Below are 27,087 nucleotides of genomic sequence, written 5' to 3'. Positions count from 1 at the left end.
AAAAAAGTAAATAAAAAAATTAAAAAAATTAGCACGTAAAACAATGTAAGTGTAGCCTAAGAAAACTATTCTTATGTTGTATAAGAAATATAAATTCCTTTATTATATAGAGATAAGTTATTGCAAGATAACTCATCAACATTTTTGTTGCCTTTTAGTTTACAAATGCTAATTATGGTTTTACTAAAAGAAGAAAACTAATTGATGGAGATCACGCCACTTCGTTCATGAACAATTTCCATAAAACTGTTTTAACATTTATGTTTCAAATTTATTCAATACATAAGCTAAAAGGGTGATTTCTTAGCTGACCTAGCTTTGATAGTTAAAACTCGTATTAATGCTTTGGTCGTATGTAATCAATAACTAAAAATATGGATTGCTGCCTACTAAAAAAGAAAAATATTGATTGCTTTCTGTTTCTGGTTTTCTGGGCTATTGTCATTTAAACTTAAAAAAGAAAAAGAAAAAAAAGCGTGTTTTTAGTCAACGTTGTACAAGTATTATCGTGTTTGCTTGAATCCTTCGGGGAAAAGAATTTATTTTTTTAATGAAAACATAATATATTCTATTTTCAAAGAAAAATCTTTTATTTTTAAAGTCTCTTGATAGAATTTAATAACAAACTATTTAAACTTTTAATAAAACTAATATGAAAATATAATAAAATCTGTAATTATTATATAAAAATTATTTCACAGTAATTTCAATTAAAATGACACAAAAATATTTTTGTCAAAAAATAAATAATAATAACAAATAGCATGATAAATTTTGTTATGTAAATTAACTTATTTAAAACAAACTAACGGAAGTTTCTTACAAGGAGGCGGTGGTGGAAGGCAAAGGCGATCTCAGCCGTTTATTTCGGCTGCTGCGAGTATCCAACGGTGGTGGTAATTTCACTATTTTAGTTACTATGTTGACTAAATACCACGGTGGTGGTAATTCGTCGATCTCAGCCGTTAATTTCTGCTGCTGCTAGTATCCAACGGTGTACCCGCGTTGAAGACAAACAACAAGTAACAACACAAACGTCACGACCTCTCCTTTCGCATTTCTGTTTATTTTCGCGCAACGCAGATTTTCCTTCGCTTCGAAGGCACCTCTCTCTCTCTCTCTCTCTCGCTCTGTGTTTTCAGTTTTCTGCGAAATTCACCGATGCTAGAATCAGAGCTTCACGATTTGTCCGACGATGCCGATTACGCTGCGTCGCAGCAACAAGTAAGAGTATCGCCCTTTTCACTTCACAATTTCCGGTGACCTTTTGGTTCCTCCAGTCCAATTGCATTTCAATTAGGGTTTCTCGAATCAATTGAATAATCTAATCTTGCGCTGCTTTTTATCCTTTCTATCACAATTTTAACTGAGTTCGCGAGCTTTTTTTTGTGTGATTGATTCGGATTAGGGATCGGCAAGCATGATGCTGGAGAGCGACAGAACCAAACAGAGCTCCTCGTCTAGTGATCGGGACGGTGCTGAAATTGTATATTCGAAGGACAATGTAGCAATTCATCCGACTCAGTTCGCCTCCGAAAGAATTAGTGGAAGACTGAAGTTGATTAAGCAAAGCTCTTCCTTGTTTATGGTAATAATTGGTTGGTTGTTTCGTTACTTTTTGGTTTGGTATGATTTGTTGTTTATACAAATCTCTTCTTTTCGTTGTAGACTTGGATACCTTACAAGGGGAATAGCTCAGAGGCCAGTTTGTCTGATAGAGGTAGTTTGCATTTTGAGTAGGTTGGATGACTTTACTGCCTTGTGCACTGTGGTTTCTATGTTGAAATTTGTTCAGTTTCTTTTTTAGACAGAAAACTTTACACCATAAGGGCGGTGCCCTTCACTGACATCAGGTCCATCCGGAGGCATAATCCTGCTCTTGGATGGCAATATATCATTGTTGTTCTATCGTCAGGTGATTTTCTGTTGATAAATCTAATGGATTTTATATCAGTTGGGGTTATTTTTATTTTTTTTCATTATTTTGTTCCCCACCCTGCTCTGTAGCAACCAGGTACCTTACTATTTATGTGTATTTATGCGTATGATAATATATTGAATCATAAGGCCATAGTGGGGTACATGTGGTTTCATGTATAATGGCGAATTTATTACGGGGTGTTACTTTATTATTTTGGGTATAAATGTAGATGAAATACTGCGTTGGGTGGATTAATCTATTCTTTTTATATGGTATTTGAATTGAAATTCCTACTTGTGTTATGCACTTTTGTTGGCTAAAGTAACTAAACTAATGTGCCAGGATGGAATTCCCTTGGATTTAATGTGCAAGTTGGCAGAAACTATATATCCAATTCTCTGAGCAGATACTCAATAAGTGGATAGCTTTTGCAATCATACTATTCTAACTTGGTTATTAAATGTTGAGAAATTGGTTATTCGCATCAGACAGTGCTGATTTTTATAAGCCCAAGAAAAGACTAAAGGGAACCTAGAATAAGCCCGCCAGCTTGATGTAGGAAAAGCTAAACTGAGAACATTTGTTTTTGGGCCTAATAAACTGTGGAGGTTTTGACTCTTTAACCTGTATATAGCACGGGAAAATTTTATAAATAGGAAAATGTTTCTAGAAGTAGGTGATAGATTAATGCACAATATTAACATCTGCATTGATTTACTGCAGTGCATGGATACAGGATAGAGTAACTTTTGAAAAATTTAGTAAAAAGGTAGTGCAAGACATTTCTTATACACTGCAAATTCCCAATGCACAAGGCTCCCTGACTTGTGAGCATAAGGATGATGATCGATTGTCTGAGGTCTTACCCTTACAATTTTTTGTAAAGAGACTGTTTTTTAGGCTTGAACCCGTGACCTTCCAATCACAAGAAACAACCTTATCGCTGCTCCAAGGCTCGCCCTTGCAAAATACTTGTATTGTAATAGTAAAAAATATATATTTTAATGTATTAAAAAATTAACGGTACAATATATTAAAAAGTCACACTATTATTCCTTTTAAATGATACATTTCAGAAAATGCAAACATATTTGTCTGTTCTGATGCTTTTTTCCAAGTTCAACGCATTTTGAAAATGTCTTTTTTGCAGTTGATGTACTTTATTGCATTTCAAAATCATTTTGAGATGTTTTTGTCAAGAAATGGCTTTTTTGCAAAAATACAAGGGTAAGATTGTGTATAAGAATTTTCTCACCCCTACCTTTGCAAGTCGGGGGAGTTGTATATTTGTTTGTTTCCTGACATGTTTTTACTGGTTTTCTTGCATCCGTGCTTCCGACATCAATAACTATTAAATAACTTTTATATTAACTAATAACTTCCCGTTTTTCCAAGTTCTCAATTACTGGGCACTGGTTGTTTCTACCCTTGATCTGTGTGGTCCAATTATATCAATAAAAAAATTGTTTTGTTTTCCTTTTTTTTGTTTATCTGTTGAGTGCGTGCATAGCTGCTGCTGCACTTAAATGCTGGATGTATGATTTCTCTTTGAAAGTCAGTTATGGCTCATTCTTGACGTGATCTCTGTTAATTATATCTAGTTGTAGTATTTTTAAGTGTTCTGGGTAATCTTGATTTGGTAAGTAAGATGTTTGTGTTTGTTTGGCAACGATAGTTATAGCTAGGGCAGGTTTAGATATTTGACTCAACTTATACTTTATATTCTGTTTTCTACAATTCAATCTTGTGTGAATAAAATCTTTTTGCAGGACTTGCTTATCCTCCACTATACTTCTATAGTGGAGGAGTCAAAGAATTCCTTGCTACAATAAAGCAACATGTTCTTCTTGTGAGGTTGGCTTCTTGTTTCATGCCCTTTTTTATTTTTTCATGTGGCTAATTAATAATACAATCACCAATCTATTGATGATATACTATAAAATATTGAAATTTACCTGGGAATTAAGAAAGCCTGTGGGGTGGTTATGGGGCTTAGCCCCATGACCAATTCAAAAGGAGTTATTTGATTCCCATTTCTTTGTCTTGCTGTATCAATAGAAGACTAGGCTTGGTGAAGAGTTTAGGAGGGAAAGATAAAAATATAATAAGGGAATGATAACATTTTATGTTAAAGGGGGAAAAGGAAAAAAATTGAAAATGGAATGACAAAATATTCTTCTTATCATCACATCATGACTTCTGGCCCTGAATAATATTTTTCTCAGCTGATTGTTTACAGAGATGCTTCTCTTTGCTTATGATTGATTACATGGGAAGATGTGCTGAATATGTCTTGAAAATTCATTCATAGATATCTTTGGAGGCTTATCTTCTGTTTTTCTGTTTTTCTGTTTTTTTCTTCCGTTTCTTTTTTAGAGGCTTATCTTTGGAATCTCAGAGAAAATGAATCAAGATGTGTTTTCCATTTCCCTTTGTTTCTACAAAATTGTGTTGTTATTCATTTCTTTGGCAATTTTTTCTTGTTATACCAGTTAATCATACACCAGAGCTAATGTGCTGATTATTCGATAAGTTCTCAATACTCCTGGGCTCTAATTGTCATAAGAATTGATTTGTGAATAAATCCATGTTTTGTCCGGTGGAGAGATAGACTGATTAATTTTTTTGATAATTACTTTTCAGTGTAGTCTTGTCTCAAGTTGTTGCCAATTTTTTTGTTACTGTTTATTTATAAATGATGTTTTTGTTTCACTGTGTCTGAAATTGATGAAACTGCAGTGGGCATTGTTTGATTGTCATCATAAAACTTTTTAAATGAATTCTCTATGTATTATGTGAAAAATTTAATCATTCTTAGTTTCAAGTAAGTGATCAGCTGTGTGACACATCTCATGACACCTTAGGCACAATGTTTTACAAATGTTGGTGATCATCTGCCCATGTTTTCTGCACACTATAATTACCTATCTCCACTAGCCTTTTCCTCTTCCACATGCATCAAAATCACTCTTTGATGCTGGAATGATTCCAATAAAATCCTATACACTTCCAAATTCATTGCCATGTTCATTGCATCAAGAAAAACATTATATTGACAGCACACATCTATCATTTTTAGTTGTTTTTTCCTTGCAATTTTGCTCTTATTTGTGTGCCAAATGGAGACATATGTTAAATATCTCTTTTTTGTTTCTTGTTGTGCTGCATTTCAGGTCTGCAGAAGATGCAAACATTTTCCTTGTGAATGATTTTCAGAATACACTGCAGGTGTGTGCTGTGTGATATTCAATTGAAGTTTGTTTGGTTTTAGCAACTGGATAATTGATGCATATTATGTTTGACTTTTAGCAATGTCAACAGTATATATGAAGGAAAATGTTTACAAAAGGAGGATAATTTATGTCGCTAGTGATACAAGATCACGAGTAACCTCTTTTATTTTGACAGTCCAAATGTTAATAACTTGTCTCTCTAGCAAGAAAGATGGGAAGAATGCAAATGCTTACATCTGGAGTTCCCTTAGGCCTCTGAGTGCCACTTAATTTATAGCATTGAATATTATGTCATTTTATTTGGCCTGCTAAACTTTCTAATGCTTGAATTGACTTCCAGAGAACTTTGTCCTCCTTGGAGCTGCCCAGGGCTGTTTCTCTTGCATGCGGACCTTCAAATATGTCAGTTGATGAATCCACTTTGAATGAGAACCAAGAGGGGGCTGATAGTGATATCAATAATGGAAGTGCCAGTGTTACTCAGTTCCATGGGAGACCAAGGCATAAAGTTCATGATCCTCGGGACATCTCTATTCATGTTTTAGAGAAGTTCTCTCTTGTCACAAAATTTGCCCGTGAAACAACTTCACAACTCTTTGGTGAAAACCAGAGTAATGGATTTAGTGCCAATGAGAGGAGAACCCATATCCAGACTAACCTTGATCATCCTAAGAAGCCTTCCAATGTTGCAGGAAACATTTCTGATGAAAGTCCTGTTGTCTCAGATTCTCAGGAGGTAACCCCTTTTTCTTTGGTGCTGATGTTGTAATTGTTAGCTTAACGTCAGCAAGATAACTTTTGTTGTAGTTGCAAAATTATTTGGATTAGAAACGTTTGGTGCTTACTTTGCTGGTATCTTCTACCCCGAATATAATTAACTTTGAATGAACGGTGAAATGGCATTTTATAATCAATATGTTATGTCTAAGGGTTCCCCGTTGTGTGTAGTTTTGTGGAATAATAGTATATATCTTCATTAAAATCGGATTTTTTTAGAATTTGTTTATTTATTTTCCTTTTAATTTTTTGGCAACCTTTGCTTTAGTACAGGATGTTGTAATTATGTCTACTCGTGTATTTTTTATCCTGTGAACAATATGTTGGGATCTCTTAATTTGTTGGCTGTGTTTCATTAGCTACTCTCTTTACCATTATCCATTAGGCAGTAGCTTTGGCAGTGTTGAGAATATTGTGCAGACAGAGCTTGGTTAAAATATAAGTGTATATAGTAAGGTCATCAAGGTAGTGCTTAAGTTGATTTATGTCATGCCTGGAACAAACCTATTGGATAATGCATTTCAGAAGGGGATTTTTTAAGTCTCTTCAGTTGCATCCAGTGTGAAGATTTATGGCCTATATCTTGTAAGTGTTCCGACTGTTAAAATTATGGCAGAAAAATACGCTTTGAGGAAATCCCTTAAGTCTTGATGCAATTCCCAGCCCCACAGCTTGAGCTAATGTTGAATAATTTGAAGTTATATTCTCAGACCATCTGATACGGACTTTCATCATAACTAAACAGAATGTTTCATGTTTGAAACATGAACATGGTGAGAAAGCTGCCACCAGTGTGGGAACTTTTGAGCTTATCAGTTGTAAGGAGGTACAGGAATGTCTTGTTTATGGGTCACAGTCCTTTTTATTTTTTGTTAAAATCTGTACCATGAGTGTTTCAATGACAATAATTTTCATTAGCTACTCTCTTTGCCATTATCATTGGTGAGTCTTACAGAGAGTTTTGTTAAAGATCTATAGTTTATTGTCATTGATGGATAATGGGTGCTTAGGTAATATTATAATCATGCACCGGTTGTTTGCAGAAATAGTCCTGCTGTGACATACAATATGAACTAGTTAGGATATTGTGCATCTGCTGGAACTGTATTTCTATTCATGAAGAACAGAGGAGACTAGCTCCTTACAGCAACCCAGATACATAAGAGTCGAAATGCCGAAAACATGAAATTACAGAAAGCGGAAACAGAAAATTGAAAAGAAAGTTTAGGTGCTAGAATTTGTTCAAGGTGATATTGACTGTATTAAAAATTGTCTGATATGTCAATTGACTTGTCCACATTGTGCCTTGGTGGCATCTGTCAATCTGTGTTAATATAGTTGTTATGGAAGTAATATCATATTTGGTGTGTATCAGTGTATGGATATGGACTGATTTAGGATACTGCTCATGTTTTCCATACTATATATAGCTGTCTTTTTTTATTTTTTTTCTCCTGATCCCTTTTACACCGAATAATATTAATGATATCCTCTTTTGTTTCTCTTCTAACAGTTTGATAATTTATCACTAGTATGGGGAAAACCGCGGCAACCTCCTTTAGGTTCTGAAGAGGTATGAGCTGTATGTTCCATAAATGATATTGTTTCTTATACAGGCTGCTAGCATAAGATTATATGCATGATTTTCTCTTGGAAATGCTCACTTGTCATGATGATCATCGTTATTGTAATGCAAGTTTTCCTTATTGTTGCTTTTGCAAATGACAACCTAGAAGGATTGTTTCATTCTGGTGATGGCTGGACCAAAAGTTAGATGGGCAGTATGATGGTTTTGGCTTAATTGTTCACCTGGAATTTCAATTAGCTTTCTTTTCTTGACAAGCCCCCCCACAACACCTATATATATATATATATATATATATATATATATATATATATATATATATACGTTTATATTTCTATATTTTCCTCTGTGAGTGTCAACAGAATGTATCTCTGGGTGAAAGAAGTTCCTTAATGTTTATGATTCAATCAGGTGTATATAATCTAATTATTGATATTTTCTTTCCTTATTATCTTAAATGATATATTTGTTGCAAATAAGAATAATAGTAAATCACAAATAACCCTCCTGAAGTTTGGGTTAGACTAAAAAGCGTTAAATTCTTGAAAATTCAGCATCCCATAGGTAGTGCTGGAAATGAGTTGAGCCAGCTCACATGCTACTCAACCTTCTTTTATTGAAAGAGGCACTTGCTTCTCTCGTGATCAATGTTTTTAATTCTAATAATCTAACCCTAACTTCAAGGAAGTTATGTGTTACAAAATAAACTTTATGTATGATAATTGGAAATGGCTGAAATATCAAGGGGGTTATTGTAATTTAACTCTTAATAATTTAATTTTACAACGTGTAACAATGGGACAAAAGAGGGACAACTTTGTGCTTTTTAGAAAAAAAAAGGAAATTCAAGGATTTAAACTGTAACACAATGCAGATTCTTATCTATGAAAATGTGGAGTTAAGAGTGGAAAGAAAGTAACTCCGAAATAATTTTATTCATCCTGCATATTTGATGGTATGCTTATGTACTAGTGTCTTAGACAAGTGTGCATGCCGAATTTCTATCAGTTTTAAGTTCTATGTCTTGATCTGGTTCATATTTTTATTTTCATGAATTTTGAAAGTTTAGGTGTCAGTATGGATACGTGACTTCATGTCAATTCCTTTCTGTTACCATGTTTGGATGGAGGGTTTTGGAGGGAAAGGAAAGGGAGGGTAAAATTTTCATTTTTGAATTAAGAGAGTTATATAGTGTTCATAAAAATGAACGAGATGTATCCAAAAAAATGAACGAGGGATTATAAGGTTTCATGATAATCTATCATTTCATTCCTTTCATTCTAAAAATTCTTAAATTGGAGAATATTTACTCGAAATGAAGTATTTATGCCCCCATTCTTTTTGCTTCAAAACCCTCCATCCCGAACACACCTTAAGTTATTTTTTAACTGTACTGTGCCATAAAGGAGCATTCTGGAGGTGATGTGACAACTTATGCAGTAGTTTTGGTATCGTGCCCTTGATATTACCTTGAAATGAAATGTTTTCAAGCTACTGTCGTTTAATTGGTGTGTGCTTCTTGGCTATGCTGATTGTAAGAATTGTTGAGGGATATCATTCATGTTATCAAGTTAGAAGATTTATACTTAAAGTTTTGAGATATTGTTTGCTAATTGCATATTGGGGTCAAACATCTGCAGTGGATTACCTTCTTGGATTTTGAAGGGCGAGTCACAGATTCAGAAGCTTTCAGAAAGAGAATATTTTATGGTGGACTTGACCACAAATTACGAAATGAGGTTTGTGTATTGTGTATGTGATGAATTTTAGGCCAAGTATTTTTTATTATAAATTAAAATACTGTTCATATGAGGTTTGCTCTTCCTCTAATAAGGCTTTTATATAAATGATAGGTTTGGGGTTTGCTTTTGGGATACTATTCATATGAATCAACATATGCTGAGAGAGAATACCTGAAGTCAGTTAAGAAGTCGGAGTATGAGACCTTAAAGAACCAGTGGCAGGTTTTGTTTTTTGAATCAATCCTCGTTTAATTATGAATTCTAATAATGGATATTACCATCACTTTTGACAATTTTTTTCTTCCGTATTCTCTATTCTCTCAATTAAGCCTTTTTCAAAATAGAGATTTGTTTATGTACTTTCCTCTGTAGAGTATCTCCTCGGCACAGGCTAAAAGATTCACAAAATTTAGGGAAAGGAAAGGTCTTATTGAGAAAGATGTGGTAAGTTGGAAACTAGGGCAACTGATTTAGAATGACTACAAATGAACAGATAAATGATGCTTGTTTAGGTTTAACTCTCTTTTCTTGTATTTTTGAAGGTGAGGACTGATAGATCACTTGCTTTCTATGAGGGGGATGACAATCCAAATGTTAATGTTCTGCGAGATATCCTGTTGACATATTCATTCTACAACTTTGATCTTGGTTATTGTCAGGTACTATGCAGTGGATCTTGGGCTTAATCTTAATTGTTGTTAATATTATATATCTGGAACACCAAAAATTTGGTTCTTATACTTTTTTGAAGTTATAGGCCCTCTTGTATATGCATGTGTGATTTGCTTAAACAAAAAATATTATGTATTCACTACAGTCAGGGAGTATTATCTTAGTAGCTATTATCTTTCTGAATCGAGTATCTTTTGAAACCATGAATCGTCAAGCCCCTTTATTGTTTGTATACCATCCTCTCCCCTTCCTCAAATTTGAAAACCAAGTAATGGTTGAGGATTGTTGTCTCATATGATTAGGGATCTTATATATATGCTGTTTTGCAGGGAATGAGTGATCTTCTGTCTCCAATATTGTTTGTGATGGGTGATGAATCAGAGGCATTTTGGTGTTTCGTTGCTCTAATGGAACGTCTTGGACCCAATTTTAATCGTGACCAAAATGGCATGCACTCACAACTTTTTGCATTATCTAAGGTTTTTTCTTGTTCTCTCTCTCCTTGACAAGCCACATACACACCCCATTATTAATTTTTATTGATTAGTGTTGAATTTCAGAGAGAAAATATCTGTTTTTATTAACTACACAATGGAGAGGAGTTTACATAACCAAAGAGGTACAATGAACCTTGACCAAATGAACTTTTTTTTTGGTTTGGGTATGGAGGGCAGAGGTTGGTTTGAATAGCGACCAGATGAACTTAGACATGGTTTTTAACACTTCCCCTCAACCTAAAGCTTACTAAGCTTTAAAGCTTGATAAAAATACTTTGAGAGTCTCTCTCTTTTGGTATGTCTATCTGTCACCATCCCACCATATATGCTATATTTCTGGATAACTGGTCTCCAAACCTTTGTAGGAATTCTGGTACTGAGATGTATTACTTTTGGCATCCTTTGCCACTCCTAACTAAATATATTTCTTTGTTACAGTTGGTGGAATTGCTGGATGGTCAATTGCATAACTATTTTAAGCAGCGTGACTGCTTGAATTATTTCTTTTGTTTCCGCTGGATTTTGATTCAATTCAAAAGGTTAGGTTCCTTGATTTGCTATAATTGTCGTTGTTTAATAATTTTTGGTACATATGATTTTTGTAGTGTTGAGTTTCTATGTTGTCAAATGTAGTTATTTTGTCCTTATTACCTTTTGAAAATGGTTTGCCTATGCCGGCAACAGAAAAGGCGAGCTGTCATTCGATGGAATTTTTTTTGGATAGAATTCAAATTCAATAACCAAATATACCGCTGAAAACTACCATTCGATTGCAACTGAATGGTCCTGATGAATCTCTGTTTGAACTGCTTTCTTTGAGAAAACTGGGTCCTCACTGAATTATATTCCTCCTCTCTCTGCTTGCTGGAGATGATTTTGCCTCCTGATTAGCGTAATGAATCTGTGTTTTACCTGAAGGGAATCTGTGAAAATTAATTTGGACTTATGATATACAGATTGTGGACAACGTTTCTCTAGGTTGCTAACACTTTACGGTGATTATGCTTTAAATCTCGTAAGATGTATCAGAAGGATTCTATACTGGAAGAGCACTTCAGGCTTTACATTTGCAGAGAACAAGCGCCCTCTGTCTGATAAGAATGTCCAAGAATTTCATCCTGTTTCAATTTTGAACAATTTTTTTTGAACAAACCCCTCCCACCCAACAAAAAAAAATCTAACAGATTTCTTGACCCGTACCTGAGAAGATTAAGTCTGGTCTCTCTTCTCTTGAGAACAGTTTCCTCAACAGTTATAGAGAATCTTGGGCGGAAATTATATTATCCATAGAATTGGTTCTGTAGAGATTAAATGTTTGGTGGTTTTGTTTTTTTTTTTTTGTGTCTCAAGAGATTACAAATTAATCTACTTGATGTTAGTGATATTATTAGAGTTTCTAATTTGCAAGTCTGATTAGTCTTGCCTTTTTTTATCTGAGACTTTTATCTACCATACTTATTTAGACAACTAAACAATACTGATTGACATTTCAGGGAGTTCGACTACGAGAAAACAATGCGCTTGTGGGAAGTGTTATGGACACATTATCCGTCTGAGCATCTGCACCTGTATGTATGTGTCGCAGTCTTGAAACGATACCGTAATAAAATAATGGGAGAGGAAATGGACTTTGACACCCTTTTGAAGTTTATAAATGAGCTAAGTGGTCACATTGACCTTGATGCAACACTCAGAGATGCAGAGGCTCTATGCATATGCGCTGGTGAGAACGGTGCTGCTCATATACCACCTGGAACCCCACCATCGTTGCCTGTTGATGATGGTTCGTTTTACGCCCAACAAGATGAAGTGTTGTAAATAAATTCACTATTTCATATATTTTTTAGTGATACATGAATATATGAACCTCATTTTGTATTTCCTGGTTTGGTTAGAATACGGTGTTTAGCGCATATTAAATGCATTTCTTCATTATATATGTACCCTTGAATCAAAGTGCATCAATTGCCATTGAATTTGTCCCTGCCGCAAGGGGTGTACTCTCTCTAGTAATTAATGGCTGAACATAATTCACAATCACAAAGATAGGGCAGTATTTATTGCTAGAGGCGAGTCCAATAAACGTAGATTATATACTGTGCCGTGAAACATAAATTGATAGATTACTTTTAAGAATTAGCGTAATAAAAGTTGTAGTAGGTATATCGTTGTGAGTTGATACTCTTCCTGTTTTCTCGAACTCGAAGGCATCTCTGGTTCAAAGCGGAATTCCATTCCATTAGTTGTTAACTTCATCAAGTAGAGATATATATCGTATCTCTTAAAGATGGCATGCATATATACAGAGGCTAGCGAACTAGGTATTCTTATTTACCTGCATTTTAAGGCACACTAGCCCAGTTGCTTAGAACCAGATTGCCCTATTTTATTTTATTTTATTTTTCAGCTTTATCTTTGCTGAATTTGAAATCGTCGTAATCTTCAGTACTGTGTTAATCAGTTCATCCAAAAGACTTGCATAAATAAGGAAACCAAAAGTCCCTAGCAAAAGCGAATTTGGGATATATTCACTTAAGCTTGAATGCTAAATGAATTTGGGATATATTCTCCTTAGGATGGCGTAGAGAACTAATCGAATGGTAAATGAATCACTCTGAAATTCTTTTATTCTTATGAGGTATTCCTACGCTATTTAAACATGAGAATTAGTTGGAATACTAAAACTGTACTCCCACAAAGTGTCACATTCAAATTTAAATTATTTGATAATTCCGTAATATTCCTACTCAGTTATTATTTTACTGATACGGTACTGATAATAATTTTAAAAATGTACCCAGTGGACAAGACAAACGTATGTTAGGAGTAGAGACAAAATCATTACACTGTAAGGATGGGAAGTGGAATGGTGCACTGAGCCACTGAGATTGACTCATTGAGGTTGAATTTGGGTTGACAAATGGAACTCAGCATTAACCATGTCAAAAAATTGTTCATTCCGACACAAAAGTGGAGTACTTCTCTATGTGAGAAAGGAAAAATAAAAGTAAAAATCAGTGACAGTTGAAACCGTGATAAAAATAAAAAAATCAGTGTGTATTCATTGTTGCTCTCATTAATCTTGATTTTGATTTTTTAGGCAGTGTCAACATGTAAAGATGTCCACCATCTCATGTCCTCCTCCTACTCCTTACAACGGAATAAAGAACCACAGCAGGATTAGAATATTTTGCCTATTATCCCAACAGCATTGGATTTATTTTACTTTTTATTTATTATTTTTTGCATATCTTTCGTCTAGGATAGGCGACGTAGGTCAAATGCAAAAGAGGAAAGCACAGATTAGGCTTAAAGCAGAAAAAACTCGTTCAATTGGCATTGTACTATATTTTAGCATAATTTAGTTAACTTTGCACGTTTATTCATGCTAGTTGGCTTCTGAGCGCAATTTATAATCAAATATTGCACGCCTTCAAACAAGTATTTTTAAGTGCATTCTTAAGTCCCTTTTTAGCTGGGGTGCATGTTTGGAGTAGGGCTGCACAAAATAATTGGTTCACTTGCTCCGCCCTTGATTTAATCTTGACTTGATCTATAAATATCCATTTTTTTTGAATTGGATTTAATATTGACCCACTTTATTTGGGTCAGGTTTTAGACCTGACTCATTTAATAATTAACCCATTGATTCAAAACTTGACCCATACTCATTATTTAAAAAAAAATGAAAAAAATCACAATTACATTAAATGAAAAGTTTTAACGTAAAACAATTACGTCAAAATTTTTTACGGAAAATATTTCCACAAAAAAATTTTGCAAAAATTTTTGACAAAAAATATTTTCATCGATATTTGTGACTAAAAACATTTCTGTAAAAAAACTTTGACGAAATATTTTTTGTCAAATTTTTTTACGGAATCTAAATTTCGTCAAAATATTTCACAAAATAATATATTCATCAAAAATTTCGACGAAACACATTTCCATCGAAATTTTTTGACCGAAAAAATTTCATCAAAATTCTTTACGGATTTCAAATTTCGACGAAAGTTCTTGACGAAAATATTTTCGTTAAATTTTTTGACAAAAAAAAATTTCGTCGAAATTTTTAGCGAAACACATTTCTATCGAAAAAATTTTTCGTCAAGTTTTTTGATAAAAAAATATTTCCATCAAAATTTTCAACGGAACACATTTCTGTAAAAAAAAATCGTAAAAATTTTTGACAAAAAATATTTCGATAAAAAATTTTGACGGAAAAAATATTCTGTCAAAATTCTTTAGAGAATTTAAATTTCATCGAAAGTATCAAATGAAACATTTCCCTCGAAACAACTTCTGTCGAAATTTTCGTCAGAACACATTCCCATCCAAATTTTGAACGAAAAATATTCCGTCAAAATTTTTGACAGAATTCTTTTTTCGTTTAAAACATTTGATGGAAGAAATTTTCGTCAAAACTTTTGACAGAAACTAAATTTCGATAGAAAATTTATTTTTGTAAAATTTTCATTAGAGAAAAAATTTCGTCGTTTTTCGACAAAAAGTATTCCGACGAAAAAATAATTTTATGACCAAATTTTTGTCATTTGCAACGTAGAAATTTCAACGAAATTTTGTAAGGAAACCAAGTCAAAAACGGGTCAGGTCAGATTTGACCCATTTCAGAAATCAAGTCAGTCCCACTTCAGAAACCAAGTCAGGTCAGATCTGATCCAGTTCTGAACTAGTTCAACAAAATCCAAACCAAGTCAGACCTGACTTGGATCAAATTAAAGTGGGTCGGGTCAAAATACCTGACTTATAAAAACCAAGTTGGGTCGAATCGGACAAAAACCTGACCCGACCTGACCTATGCACAGCCCTAGTTTGCAGGGCGAAGATTGTCACTCCCTGTCTTACTTGAAATTATAATATATGGTGGACACTTAGTTAAGAATTATCTTTATATTTCGTAAGAGTGTGAGTTTGTATCCTTAACTGATATAAGACTTTGTTGATGGACGATATATAATCTTTTTTAGAAATCTTCAAAGAGGTCGAAGGGTCTATAAGTACCGATGTCTAATCTCACCTAAATTTTTTCCCTACAAAAAAAAATTATAATATATATTTCACCTTTTATTATTTCCTTGCAGATCAATTATGTGCCCTTGCCTGCGGTGGTTCTGCATGTCCTTTCTTTTTGGCTTCTTCCGAGCTTTTTGGGGATCAAATTGAAAATAAGTATCATACGAAAAAATTAAAAATATAATATTTTTTGTTTTTATATGTAATTTTTATTTTTAATTCGGTCATATATTTCATAATAATTCTATATTCTCTTAATGTCTTAACAATAATATACCACTAGGACAAAATTTATAAAAATTATATGTATAATGGACATATTGAAAACTTTTTTCTATAGAGATAAAATAAAAATAAAAATGAGTAAAACGTACATGTGAAAAAAGCCAATGTCTGTTATTGGTAAAGCGAGTCTCTCTGCTTACCAAAAAAAAAAAAAAAAAAAAAAGCGAGTCTTTCTATATTTCTTCTTGCATGCATTTTGTTCTTTTTGGATGAGCATTTCTTGAGGAAATTAAAAGAAGCAGTTATGAGCGTAAAAAATCCAATCAAGCTCTCTAGAAATTCTCTAAAAAATAATATGAATAAATATAAATGCCTCTAACTTTTATCTAAAATTAAGAACGGGCTAATAGTGAAATATATACATACATATATATATATATATAATAGAAATTAATTTTAAAGAATAAATAAAATAATTGAATTTAAGTTTAATGAAAATAAAAATAAAAAATTATTATTAACTCTGCTCATTAAATCTTAATTGTTTAATTTTATATTAATATATTAAAATTATATGTGGGTGTGGGTGTGTGTGAACTTTTCATTAGAAAATTAGATAGTTTGTTAAGAGCGTTAAATAATTATAAATACAAAATTAAAATGTATAAAAAAAAAAATTGTGTCATTACATGTTTTAAATTTCTTATAAAATAATTATAAATACTACTAGTTGCTTTTTTTTAAGTACAATTTTTTACTGGTTGTTTTAATTGGGGACCATTCGGACAATTTTGTTTTGGGTGGTTTCATAGAATATTTCACCCAAAAAAGAGGTTATCAACAGAGAAACGCGACTCATAGGTGTCAATGCAAATTTGACTCTATCTATTAAATAAAAAATAACTAAGAACAAATTTGATTATTTTATAAGAAATAAAAAAAACATGTAATCACACAATTTTTTATTTTTCTTAAAAAAAAAATTGTATTTATATTTATTTAACAAGTAAAAAGTCAACGTAGCAGTTTAAAGTTGAAACTATACACAAATTTTACCGTTAATATTAGATTAGTGCTAAGATTTCGTTTCATAACCAAGCATGCCATTATATTCGTTAGTTGAACGAGTGTACAATGGAAGATTAGGTGAAATAAATAAGCATAAGTGCATTTTCTGTTTAAATTTTTAGAACTCCAAGTCCAAACTATAGTTTGGGCAAAAACTTTAAGATAGACAAGTTTGTTTTAGTCCAAAACCAGGATTCGAGGATTTAGAAAATTAAACCAAACATTATAAGCTGCAATACTCTTTAACTTTTTAGTATCTATATATTTTACAGTTACAAAATTACGTTTTGATGTTTCATAGGTAGATATTATGTACGCATTTTTTTTTGTTGCTTTATTCCTTTTTCTTCTTCGTTATTTTTTAAAGTCTAAGAAAGAATGCAAAGTCTTTTTCTTTCTTTTCATTTTTATATTCAATGTCTTTTTAGACATATATTGAAGCTTGCTCTGAAATGTTGCCTTCATGAAGCGGTCCAGGGGCCATGTGGGCTTGTATTATTTGTTGAACAGAATTGTCCCCCATCTAGGCCCTTTGTCCGACCCAACCACAAATATCATGCGACAAATATTATCATATACACAAACAGAATCATGAATCACAACAAAACTCATGCAATCTGCATTAAAGTCACTTTCAAAAGCAAAATGCTCAAACTAAATAACATATTTCATCAGATCCAACAAACAAATCCATACTATGTAAATTAAAATAACTACATGAATCCAACAAACACATCATGATGCTTGTAGTAAGTATAACCTCTCCCAAAAACCTTTTAATATATTCATATACACAATCTAACATGTTGAGATGTTGGTTCATACTACATAAGAAATAAAGTCAGATTTCTATTAAAATATAATCGAATATAATTAAGTTGTAAATAATTGTAATTGATTAAATTTATATCTTTTGTTTTATTGAAGGCATACTTATTCTATTTTATTTTATTTAAAATAAATAGTATAATATAGGTCAAGCCTTGTGAAAGTGGGCCTACGGTCTTTTTATTAAACAAGCTTTTTCAAGGCCCAATTCCGGCCTATTTTACGAAATATATTAGATCAGGTCTGGCCTGACGTTGGCCGAGCTGTAGGCTGGCCTGACGTTGGCCGAGCCGTAGGCCGGCCCGACCCAATTTCACTCCTAGAGATCAACATTTTGTTATAGCAATGTTCAGTGTTGGTAGTTTGGGCTAAGGGTCAAATCTAATTATGGCGCTTGAGCTGGTAAGAATAAGTTGAAAAAATTCTGCCTTAACTAATAACTATAATTTTTGACTAATGATAAAAGCTAGATCCAACATAAAATGTACTAATTATAGCTAGGGGTGCTAAACAAACCAGAAGCCTTACAGGGTCTTTGACTCGGCTCGTGAAGGATTGAGCTTATATGTATAAAATTGGTTGTTGGCACCAGGCTTAAACTTGTATAAAAACTCATTTAATAAAAAGACCTCAGGCTCCAATTCAAAAGCTCGGCCTTAGAGCCTTTTAGGCTGGCCTTGTATATTATTTTATTTTATTTATTTTATTTTTTATACTACTCGTAATAGTCATCTCTTTCTCCTCAATCTATTTCACCCTATTTTATGTTTAAACAGACTTTTTGAATGATTTTGTTCTATATTATGTTGTTTGGATATACATTAAATTTATGAATATTTATGAAATTAATAGTGTTGTTGATTGTATATTCTATTTGACTAAATTTTTGTTTTCTTATTTTTTTAAACAGGCTAACAGTTTAAACTAGGCTTTTATTTTTTGTAAATAAGCTAGGCCACAGGTCGATAATTATATTTATAACAGGTAACAAGCTTGATCAGGCTGACACATCTAAACACAAGCTTAACCTTTTAAGACCAAAGGTCAGCTCGGCTCGACTCGGCCCGTTAACACCCCTAACTATAGCCAAGCCATTTCATTTAGCGTAATTAAAAAAAGCTTTTGAATACCAAATTTGCAAAGAAAAATCCCTCTATGGTTTTCATTTAGCGTAATTAAGGGATTCAATTTACAGCAACAGATTAAATGAACCACGATCTAAATCGTGTTAGGGGTACTGACAAACTTAGATACTAAATTTGCCTAGGCATTGACATGTCAATCAACAACTGAATAATTTCTTCCCTATTCTGCCTCTTTTATCATGATTTTACCAAACAGATAGGATTACAAATCGCGCGTTGTCTACTTGTCCACTTCACTCCTCACCTCATAATATGAAAATATCTTTAATATATAAAAGTAGGAAAATACAAGTCTTCTATCTCCTTATCTCATGTAGTAGAAACAATAAACTTGGGATCCACTGTTTTAAAAAGTAAATAAGGGTGGCATAATTTTGTATGGTGTTTACTAGAAGGAATTTTTTTTTCTTGCAATAGGAGAAAAATAAATCCCATAAAAATATTTTCAGCATTATGAGACTATTAAAGATTCAGTATATTTTTTACTAAGATTGTAAAAAGAAATATATAACTGACTTTATCTATTTTATTCATTCTTTTATAATTAAAGTCATATAAATCCCACTTTTAATATTTTTAATAAAAGAGTAGCTACTACTTAAAATATACTCCCATAATACGCCATGCGTAGCCATTAAGATAACGACGCGCCTGGTCCATTTTTGTGTCACTTCCTCACGTGTGTACTGGGAACTACAGCTTGCACTACGGGCCCGTTTGGTACGCAGATTATTTTTGCGTACCCGGGAAAGCGATGTCTGGATCATGAAATAGCCATGTTTGGTACCCCAACTTTAGGCATTTTCCCGGCCAACAAGTATTCCCGTTTTTTGGGCTTTAGTCGTGATTTCATCTACGACAACCAAAAGAAGTTGTCCATCTCGAAGACGTCTTTCATCGTTGCCCGGGGAAATGAAATCTGAAGCGCAGACAACATTACGAAAAGGCCCTCGAGGGATTGTACGATTTGTGAAAAGATGGTATACAGTGGATTGGACTAGACAGCTTGCTTGTTGAGTGATATAACTGTGAAAAATGGCGCGAATGAGTTGTGGGTTTCTCATTTCTCCCTCCATTTTCTGAGGTCGCAACTGAGGAGAAGAACCACCAAGCTTGCATCTGAGCGACGAAATCGGTATTAATCTTGCCTTCTATGACATTTGCATGTGCATTTTGCATATTGTGGATGGTGGGTTTTGTTGAACTGGATTTGTGTAAGAAAATTTAATGAGGTTTGTGATGTACAATGGTATCTTGCTGAACCCGTATGTGGTAGCTTCTTGGTTTATTGTGCTTTGATCCCTTTTTCTATTTCTTGGTAGGAGTGGTGGAAGGTGTTGAACGAAGAAGTTTTTTTGCAATCACCACAATCGACTAGCAAGTGAGATAAAAGGTGACTGAGGTAAGTATCTTTGTCATTTTTTAATTTCGTAGAATGATTTTATCATCTGATAATGAGTTAATTTCTGCATAGCCGAGTTGTGGTTGGAAAAAAATAATGAATCTTGAGCTATTACTATGGTTTTGAATTTTTTGATACTCCTCTGTTATTTTAAAACAACTCTTTTTTTCGTATGACCATAATCCTTATTCACGAAATGGCTTTCTGATATTTAATGGACAATACCCAAACGAAGAATGAATGCAATTACAGAGGAAACTATTTGTTCTGGGAAGAACTGAACCCAAATCACGTTAATTTTTACAAAGTCAAAATTGAAAATTTCAACGATTTAAAGAGGTACTGAGGGTGGGAAAAAAAAAACAGAATCTTGAGTAAAGTGGTTCTGGAGTTGAGGACAAAGAATGATTTTTTTTTTTGGAAAGGCCAAAGAATGTCGTTTTGCTTTGAGTGCTTTGAGTGTATGGTGGTTATGAGTTATGTCCTTTACGTGAAAACATTTTGCTGAATGGGATAAGGTCATGTTTAGGGTGGTCATATGCGTAAGGGTTTAGGGAATGATATGAGCAACCTTGAACGACCTCATCATTTGCTCAGAACCAATTACATACATTTTGCCCTCTAATTCCTCTATTTTTCATTGTGTTTTTATTAATTTTATGCGTTCCTCACTTGTTCAATTAATGCTAATTACTTTAACCTTGTTGTGTTAGATTGAGGCAATGAACAAAGCAATGGAGTTGAGTGTCATTATTGTTATCATTTGTCATTTGCAATCTTTGAATCACCTCACTATGTTATTAGTGAGAATTTATGGTGTGTTATTAGCTGATATGGAAAGAAGGAAAAGGTCAAGGAGGAGATTGAAGTGGGATTGTCGTAGTAGGGCTCCGATCAGGGAAATTAGTCTGCATAGAATAGTGTATATTACTGACACTGCTTGTATTGAGAATACAAGGATGGATAGGCGATGCTTTCATAATTTGTGTGATTTATTGAAAACTGTTGGGATGCTTCAACCGTCAAGGCACATGGGGATAGAAGAGCTAGTTGCAATGTTCCTTCACATATTAGCGCATGATGTTAAGAATCGGGTAATTAAAAGACAGTTTATGAGGTCAGGGGAAACAATAAGTAGACAATTCAGCAAAGTGTTGCTGGCTGTGTTACGGTGTCACACTGTACTACTTAAACGCCCTGAACCCGTCCCTGAAAACTCAACTGATGACAAATGGAAGTGGTTCAAGGTATGAGTTATGGTGTTAAGGTGTTTTGCTGTTTACAATTATCTGCCCTCTTTTATATTCATGTCTTATAATTGTGGTTTTTTTTTTTTACAGAATTGTCTCGGAGCTTTGGATGGGACCCACATAAAGGTTAATCCTCTACAAGCTGATAAGCCAAGATACCGCACTAGGAAGGGTGAGATTGCAACAAACGTGTTGGGTGTTTGTTCGCAGGATTGTCAATTTATTTATGTTTTGGCCGGATGGGAGGGATCAGCAGCCGATTCAAAGGTTCTGAGAAACGCAATCTCTCGTGCAAATGGATTAAGGGTCCCAAAAGGTAAAACATAACACACATATTTATGACAGTTCGGAAGTATCATTATGTACCTTCTATTGTCAACAGTGTTCATCACGTGTCGGTTATTTTGTCGTAGGTTACTATTATTTGGCCGATGCTGGTTATATGAATGGGGAAGGATTCCTTACACCTTATAGAGGGCAAAGATACCATCTTAATGAGTGGAGACACGGGGCATAGCCAACGACACCGCAAGAATTTTTTAACATGAAACACTTCGGTGCTAGGAATGTGATTGAAAGATGTTTTGGGTTGTTGAAGGGGCGTTGGGCCATTGTGAGGTCAAAGTCTTTTTACCCGGTCAAAACCCAAACGAAGATAATCACTGCATGTTGTTTGCTTCATAATCATATAAGGAACGAAATGCCTATTGACCCATTGGAGGATAATACTTTGGACACGGCAGTGGCTGAAGACAACTTTGAAGGACATGAAATGATAATGCATGTTGAGTCCTCTAATGCGTGGACAAGGTGGAGGGATGAATTGGCTCAACAGATGTTTGACACGTGGAGGAATGGAACTTGATTGTCTTTATATGGTGTCTTTAAATAGACTATATTGTCACCTATTGCATGTATTTACGTAGTTTGAATTCTGAACAATTATGTGCTTGTACTAAATTTTTATGATCATGCTCGGCTATGTAATGTTGACCATATTCGTATTGTGTAATATTATATCTTAACCCAAATTGTCTTCAATTGTTCATGATTATTTATCCCAACCATTGCATTATTTTGTTACATTGTTGCAGATGGCTGACAAGGAAAGTCAATCGACAAAACGGATTAACCATACTTGGACAACAGAAGAAGACAGGGTACTTGTTGAGTGTCTTGTTGAGTCTGGTTTAAGTTGGAAGGGTGACAACGGTTTCAAGGCTGGTTTCCCTAATCACTTGGAGAAGTTAATGGCTGGAAAAATTCCTGGATGCACATTGAAGGGCACTCCCCACATTACTTATAGGATCAAGCACCTTAAAAAGCACTACAATGCCATTGCTGAAATGATGGGACCGAATGGGGGATCTGGTTTCGGCTGGAATAATAGGGACAAGATGATTGATGTGGAGAAGGGAATTTTCATGGAATGGGTGAAGGTAAAAAATACCATCTCAATTGACTTTGTCACCAGTTGAACTCTTTATGTTTCATTTGTAATTTTTCCTTTAACCTGTCTCTCCATTGTTCTCCTTTCAGACTCATCCACAAGCAAAGGGTCTTTACAAAAAACCCTTCCCATACTACGATGCTTTGGGATCCATTTTTGGAAAGGACATGGCTAATGGAGAGCATGCAATGGGTCCAGCGGATGTAGTTGAAGAAATGGAAAATGAAGCATTTGGAATCTGTGATAGTGGGACTGCCATCGATGAGCTTTATGAAAATTTTGAAGAAAACCATACAAATGCAGATTGGGAACCTCCACTCCCTGACACTTGTACCCAAGAAGCCACACAAACTTCTCCTGTGTCAATATCTGTTGCAAAACGAGGCAAGAAGAGAGGGAGGAGTCAGGATGCTTTGGCTAGTGAAGTATCCTTTGCAATTAAGGATCTAGGTAAGGATTATAGAAGCACCAATGACAAAATAGAAAGGTTGATTAATTGCTTTGAATCTCAATCTGCTGGAATTACCAAAAAAACATGTGTTGTTCAAGAGTTGAAATTTTTTGAAGTGCTGACAGTTGAACAGAGGGTAAACCTTGCATGCATAATACACAAGGATCCCACCCTAATGGAAATTTTTCTGGAAGGAGGTCAGGAAGAAAGGCAGTTTGTGGTGGCATCTTTACTTAGTAAAAGTTAAGATTGTGTACAACTAACTTTTTGGAGGACTCCTGGTTATATGGGTCGTTTTGAATCATTTGTTCCTAATGATTTATATATATAATTATGTGTGATGCAACTATTATGAAGCAAGGATTATCCTTTTTGGAAGTAAGCCACAATATAGTAACACTTGCAGCCACACGAAGATTAGGACAGAGGCAACATTAAAAGGGTTTTTGGAGATACCCCATGATTGACAGTTCTGTTAAAGCATGCTTCCTGATTCTGTTTTTGTACGTCAGACATACATGTAGGTTGGATGGATTTTTTTGGTAACTTGAATGGAGGAAATTGTTGTTAGCACTTTGGTATGTTGGATATGGGACTTCTCTCATTTCTAATATCATGTATGGTAAGTCCTACAACAGGTCACTATTTCTGAAAGGTATATTTCACATGTTGTGTTATAATTGATATCTATACTTGTGTATAAACTATAGGGTGAGCTCCATGACCATAGAGTTCTTCACTTTTAGATTAGCAACCTAATTGTTGTTTGTTCTAAGCATAAGGCAAGATGGCATGATAGATTAATTGATTATATACATGGCCAAAGTGGGGCTGTCATGGATGGTTTACATGTGGTCATTTCTGTATTGGTATATGTATAACATTTTGCTTATTATTATTTTTGCTTCTCACATGTAGATGTTGTCGTTGCTGTTTTGCTGTTAGGAAGTGCTCCTACAGGATATTATTGGGGAAACCAGCAATGGGGATGACTCCTCCCAGGGGCATTGTTTGCGATCCATCTCCATCAACGTATGGTGGTTACTAGTATGTAAGATGGAATCAAACAAAGCAAGTTCTACTATGCAATAATTAAATGGTCTGTATTTTGCTGTCATGGAAGAATGAGGCATGTTTAATATATTTCCTCCAAGAACAAGTACTTGTACTTAGGAATTTAAGTTTGTAAGTTCTGTATTTATAAGTTATGTATTTACCAAGGATATCGATGCCAATGGGTTAGATGCCTATTGCTGTATCTGAACCTGTGATGTAACTTATATATGGTACATGAATGATATTTAAATAGACTTGCAGTTCATAATTGCTTCTTCATAACTACCATACTTGGATATAGCAAGTGCACCTCATTATTTAATTCAGATTTTGTATAACAGCTGTCAATAAACACACGGGTAAAATATTATCCAATGGTATCTAGTCGTTGATGTCAGTAGCTATAAAAGTGGTTGATTAAGGAATTGACAATTAAAGGAATTTCAACTGGAACTTTTCAATACCTTTTATTCCATTCATCATTCAAAGGAAATGCACAAATAAAACGTTATATGCCTAAAATTGGAACTGATTGAGTAGTAATTCCTCCCTAAAGGTACATGTACAATTGCACTCAGTAAAAAATAAAAGACATTACGTTGGGCCATAGGGAGATGCCTAGAAGGCAATTCTTATTTTACTTAAACGAGACAACCATAACAATTCAAAGTTCTCTTTTTTCATCTGAGTGTATCCAGCACCATAGCAGATAATCCAGTCAAATTCCATTATATACTTGTACTTGGATTACAATATTTCAATGTAGGCCTGAACAAGTTCCTCCTCTGATGCTCCTTAACAAGTTGTCCAGCGAACCAGTAAAGCATTTGGAAGTTACTCTGCTCCCCAATCCTCTTTCCTCCAAAGAGCACTGTTTCTACATTCTCCTGCTTCAACATCTCCTCTGCTATTCCAATCAGCATCTTTACATTGCTGGGACTTGAATCTGTATACACATTAGGTCCACATCGCCCCATACTTTTGGATTAACCTTTGCAAAGAAGGTCACGATGCTGGTACACGGAAACCATCCGTTTTTACCCCATTCATCTAAAAACCCAACAATAAGAGAGGACAAATTAACAAATTTTGGCCAAGGCCTTGTTCTGTAGGAAACCACATAGGAGAAGGTTGGACCAGAAAAGTGTTAGCACCAGCATGAATCCCCATGGATGTATGAACCCACTAAAGATGCCTTTGATCGGAGAATTGAACTCATTCTGGACCCTGTAATGAGTTACCAAGACATTTAATTACATTACTAATTTAATTATATCACCAAAAAAAGAAAAAAAGACAACAACAACACTTCCTTCATAATTTGAAAATTGCTAGTTATAGCAATACTACTGTGGTACTTAGGAATTGGCATTTTTGTTTATGCCAGTTTACTACAGATTGTTGAATCAATCAAAGATCCCTGTGTTACAGCTCTGTGCCCGAAGCAATCAGGGCGCTTTTGGTAACCTGATCGTGCTACAGACACTTCTGTTACAACTCTGTGCCTCAAGCAATGCTTGCCAACTGCATCACAAGTCAGATCCCACAAATCAGATAACTCAGCAAGGACACACAATATTCAAACCCATACCAGATACATAAACAAAAATACTTTGATATAACAAAATTGCAGTACTGGTTTGTCAAACAGGATTGCTCACGAACATTCCACACACCATGATTCTTCTGTCATTACTCCTCTGAACCTGCACGCTGCAGTTGTTGAGAAGGTCCAAGACAAATAATTACGGCACAAAGTCAAAGAGTGGGATGGTTAGAGGAGGACAAGCTCAACAATAAATTCATCAACTATGCTCATCCGCATGGTCAACATATGCAGGTCAATAACATACAGTTGAATAATTTTCTGCTACTTAACCACTCCACATTCATAATTCAAAATTCAAAAATAGGTAAGTCAGTTACATAGGTTCTTGCTGAATGACAAGTCTACATATCATGCTGTCAAACATTAAGTTTACAAAAGCCAGCATTGCACAGCTCACCATAATACATATTTTATATCTGACACACAAATCTAGTTCTTATATAACTGGTACCCTATTGCTAAACTTTGAGAAATACACAACACAACCAAAAGCTTCAACAACGTGTCCTTCTTAATGCAATTGATGCACGTCAGATCATCAACCCACTGAAAGAAGTTGCACTTCTCATTTGTTGAGAAGTTTGGGCACCCAAGGAACTTCCTTCCTGGATTTCTTTGTGTCAGAGACTTACGCAAAACAGCCCTCTTACCACACCCACACTTTGTCACCCTCGATGACGATGAAGATGCGGAATTTCCTGAATAAACACTTTCATACCCCCACTTACCAATCTCATCTCCACCCATCTTTTCCCCAAGCTGAAAGAGTGTATCACACCCGATACAATCAATATTCCCCTACAACAACAATAATACAAAAATATGTCAGTCCATATACAGATACCAAAATAAGTTTAATGCACCTAAATTCGCAATCTTGTCCTACACATTGAGGTTACCGTAGTACATTCTTCCCTCTCCAGGACCATGTATTGTTCATTCATTTTTTAAATGCCATTTTTTTTCGTAACATCCAGTATTTAAAGTATCAACAACCTAATTTTTTAAACATTGTTAACCAATTCTTCATGATATTAAACTTGAAACTATGAACCGAGGATGCTGGTATATATCCTCACAGTCAGACGAGGAACTATTTGACACCGCTTGTCGTAGGATCCCTTCACCTCTGCATGGTCAGG

The 27,087-nt window shown here is 34.4% G+C and overlaps 1 protein-coding gene across 3 annotated transcripts; it reads left to right on the top strand.

The window, feature by feature from the left end:
* The first annotated feature begins 1,074 nt into the window (after positions 1-1,074).
* On the top strand, positions 1,075-12,409 carry LOC133295863 (uncharacterized). 3 transcript variants are annotated; one of them, XM_061494728.1, is made up of 16 exons: positions 1,075-1,224; positions 1,409-1,588; positions 1,669-1,720; positions 1,808-1,915; positions 3,691-3,775; positions 5,095-5,149; positions 5,495-5,885; positions 6,651-6,757; positions 7,445-7,504; positions 9,157-9,255; positions 9,370-9,480; positions 9,631-9,702; positions 9,801-9,917; positions 10,260-10,409; positions 10,866-10,966; positions 11,921-12,409. In XM_061494728.1, the coding sequence occupies exons 1-16, from the start codon at positions 1,162-1,164 to the stop codon at positions 12,243-12,245; spliced, it is 2,076 nt and encodes a 691-aa protein (XP_061350712.1). In that variant the 5' UTR covers positions 1,075-1,161; the 3' UTR covers positions 12,246-12,409. The 3 variants fall into 3 exon arrangements, with proteins under 3 accessions (XP_061350712.1, XP_061350714.1, XP_061350713.1); XM_061494730.1 differs by lacking the exon at positions 6,651-6,757 and having other exon boundaries at positions 5,495-5,890; XM_061494729.1 differs by lacking the exon at positions 6,651-6,757 and having other exon boundaries at positions 1,796-1,915; positions 5,495-5,890.
* Positions 12,410-27,087: the final 14,678 nt, after the last annotated feature.

This window comes from Gastrolobium bilobum, unplaced genomic scaffold, assembly GCF_033153095.1.
Source record: "Gastrolobium bilobum isolate Gb01-03AN ecotype WA unplaced genomic scaffold, APGP_CSIRO_Gbil_v1 utg2195, whole genome shotgun sequence".
Taxonomy (NCBI): Eukaryota; Viridiplantae; Streptophyta; class Magnoliopsida; order Fabales; family Fabaceae; genus Gastrolobium; species Gastrolobium bilobum.
Note: the sequence above shows the minus strand (reverse complement) of the source record. Positions and strands in the feature narration are given on the sequence as shown.

Excerpts from the sequence above, each read along its gene's own strand:
- LOC133295863 (XM_061494728.1), top strand. The coding sequence starts at position 1,162 with ATGCTAGAATCAGAGCTTCACGATTTGTCCGACGATGCCGATTACGCT. Across the intron at positions 1,225-1,408 it reads ACGCTGCGTCGCAGCAACAA|GGATCGGCAAGCATGATGCT; the intron begins GTAAGAGTATCG and ends GATTCGGATTAG. Across the intron at positions 1,721-1,807 it reads GGCCAGTTTGTCTGATAGAG|ACAGAAAACTTTACACCATA; the intron begins GTAGTTTGCATT and ends TTTCTTTTTTAG.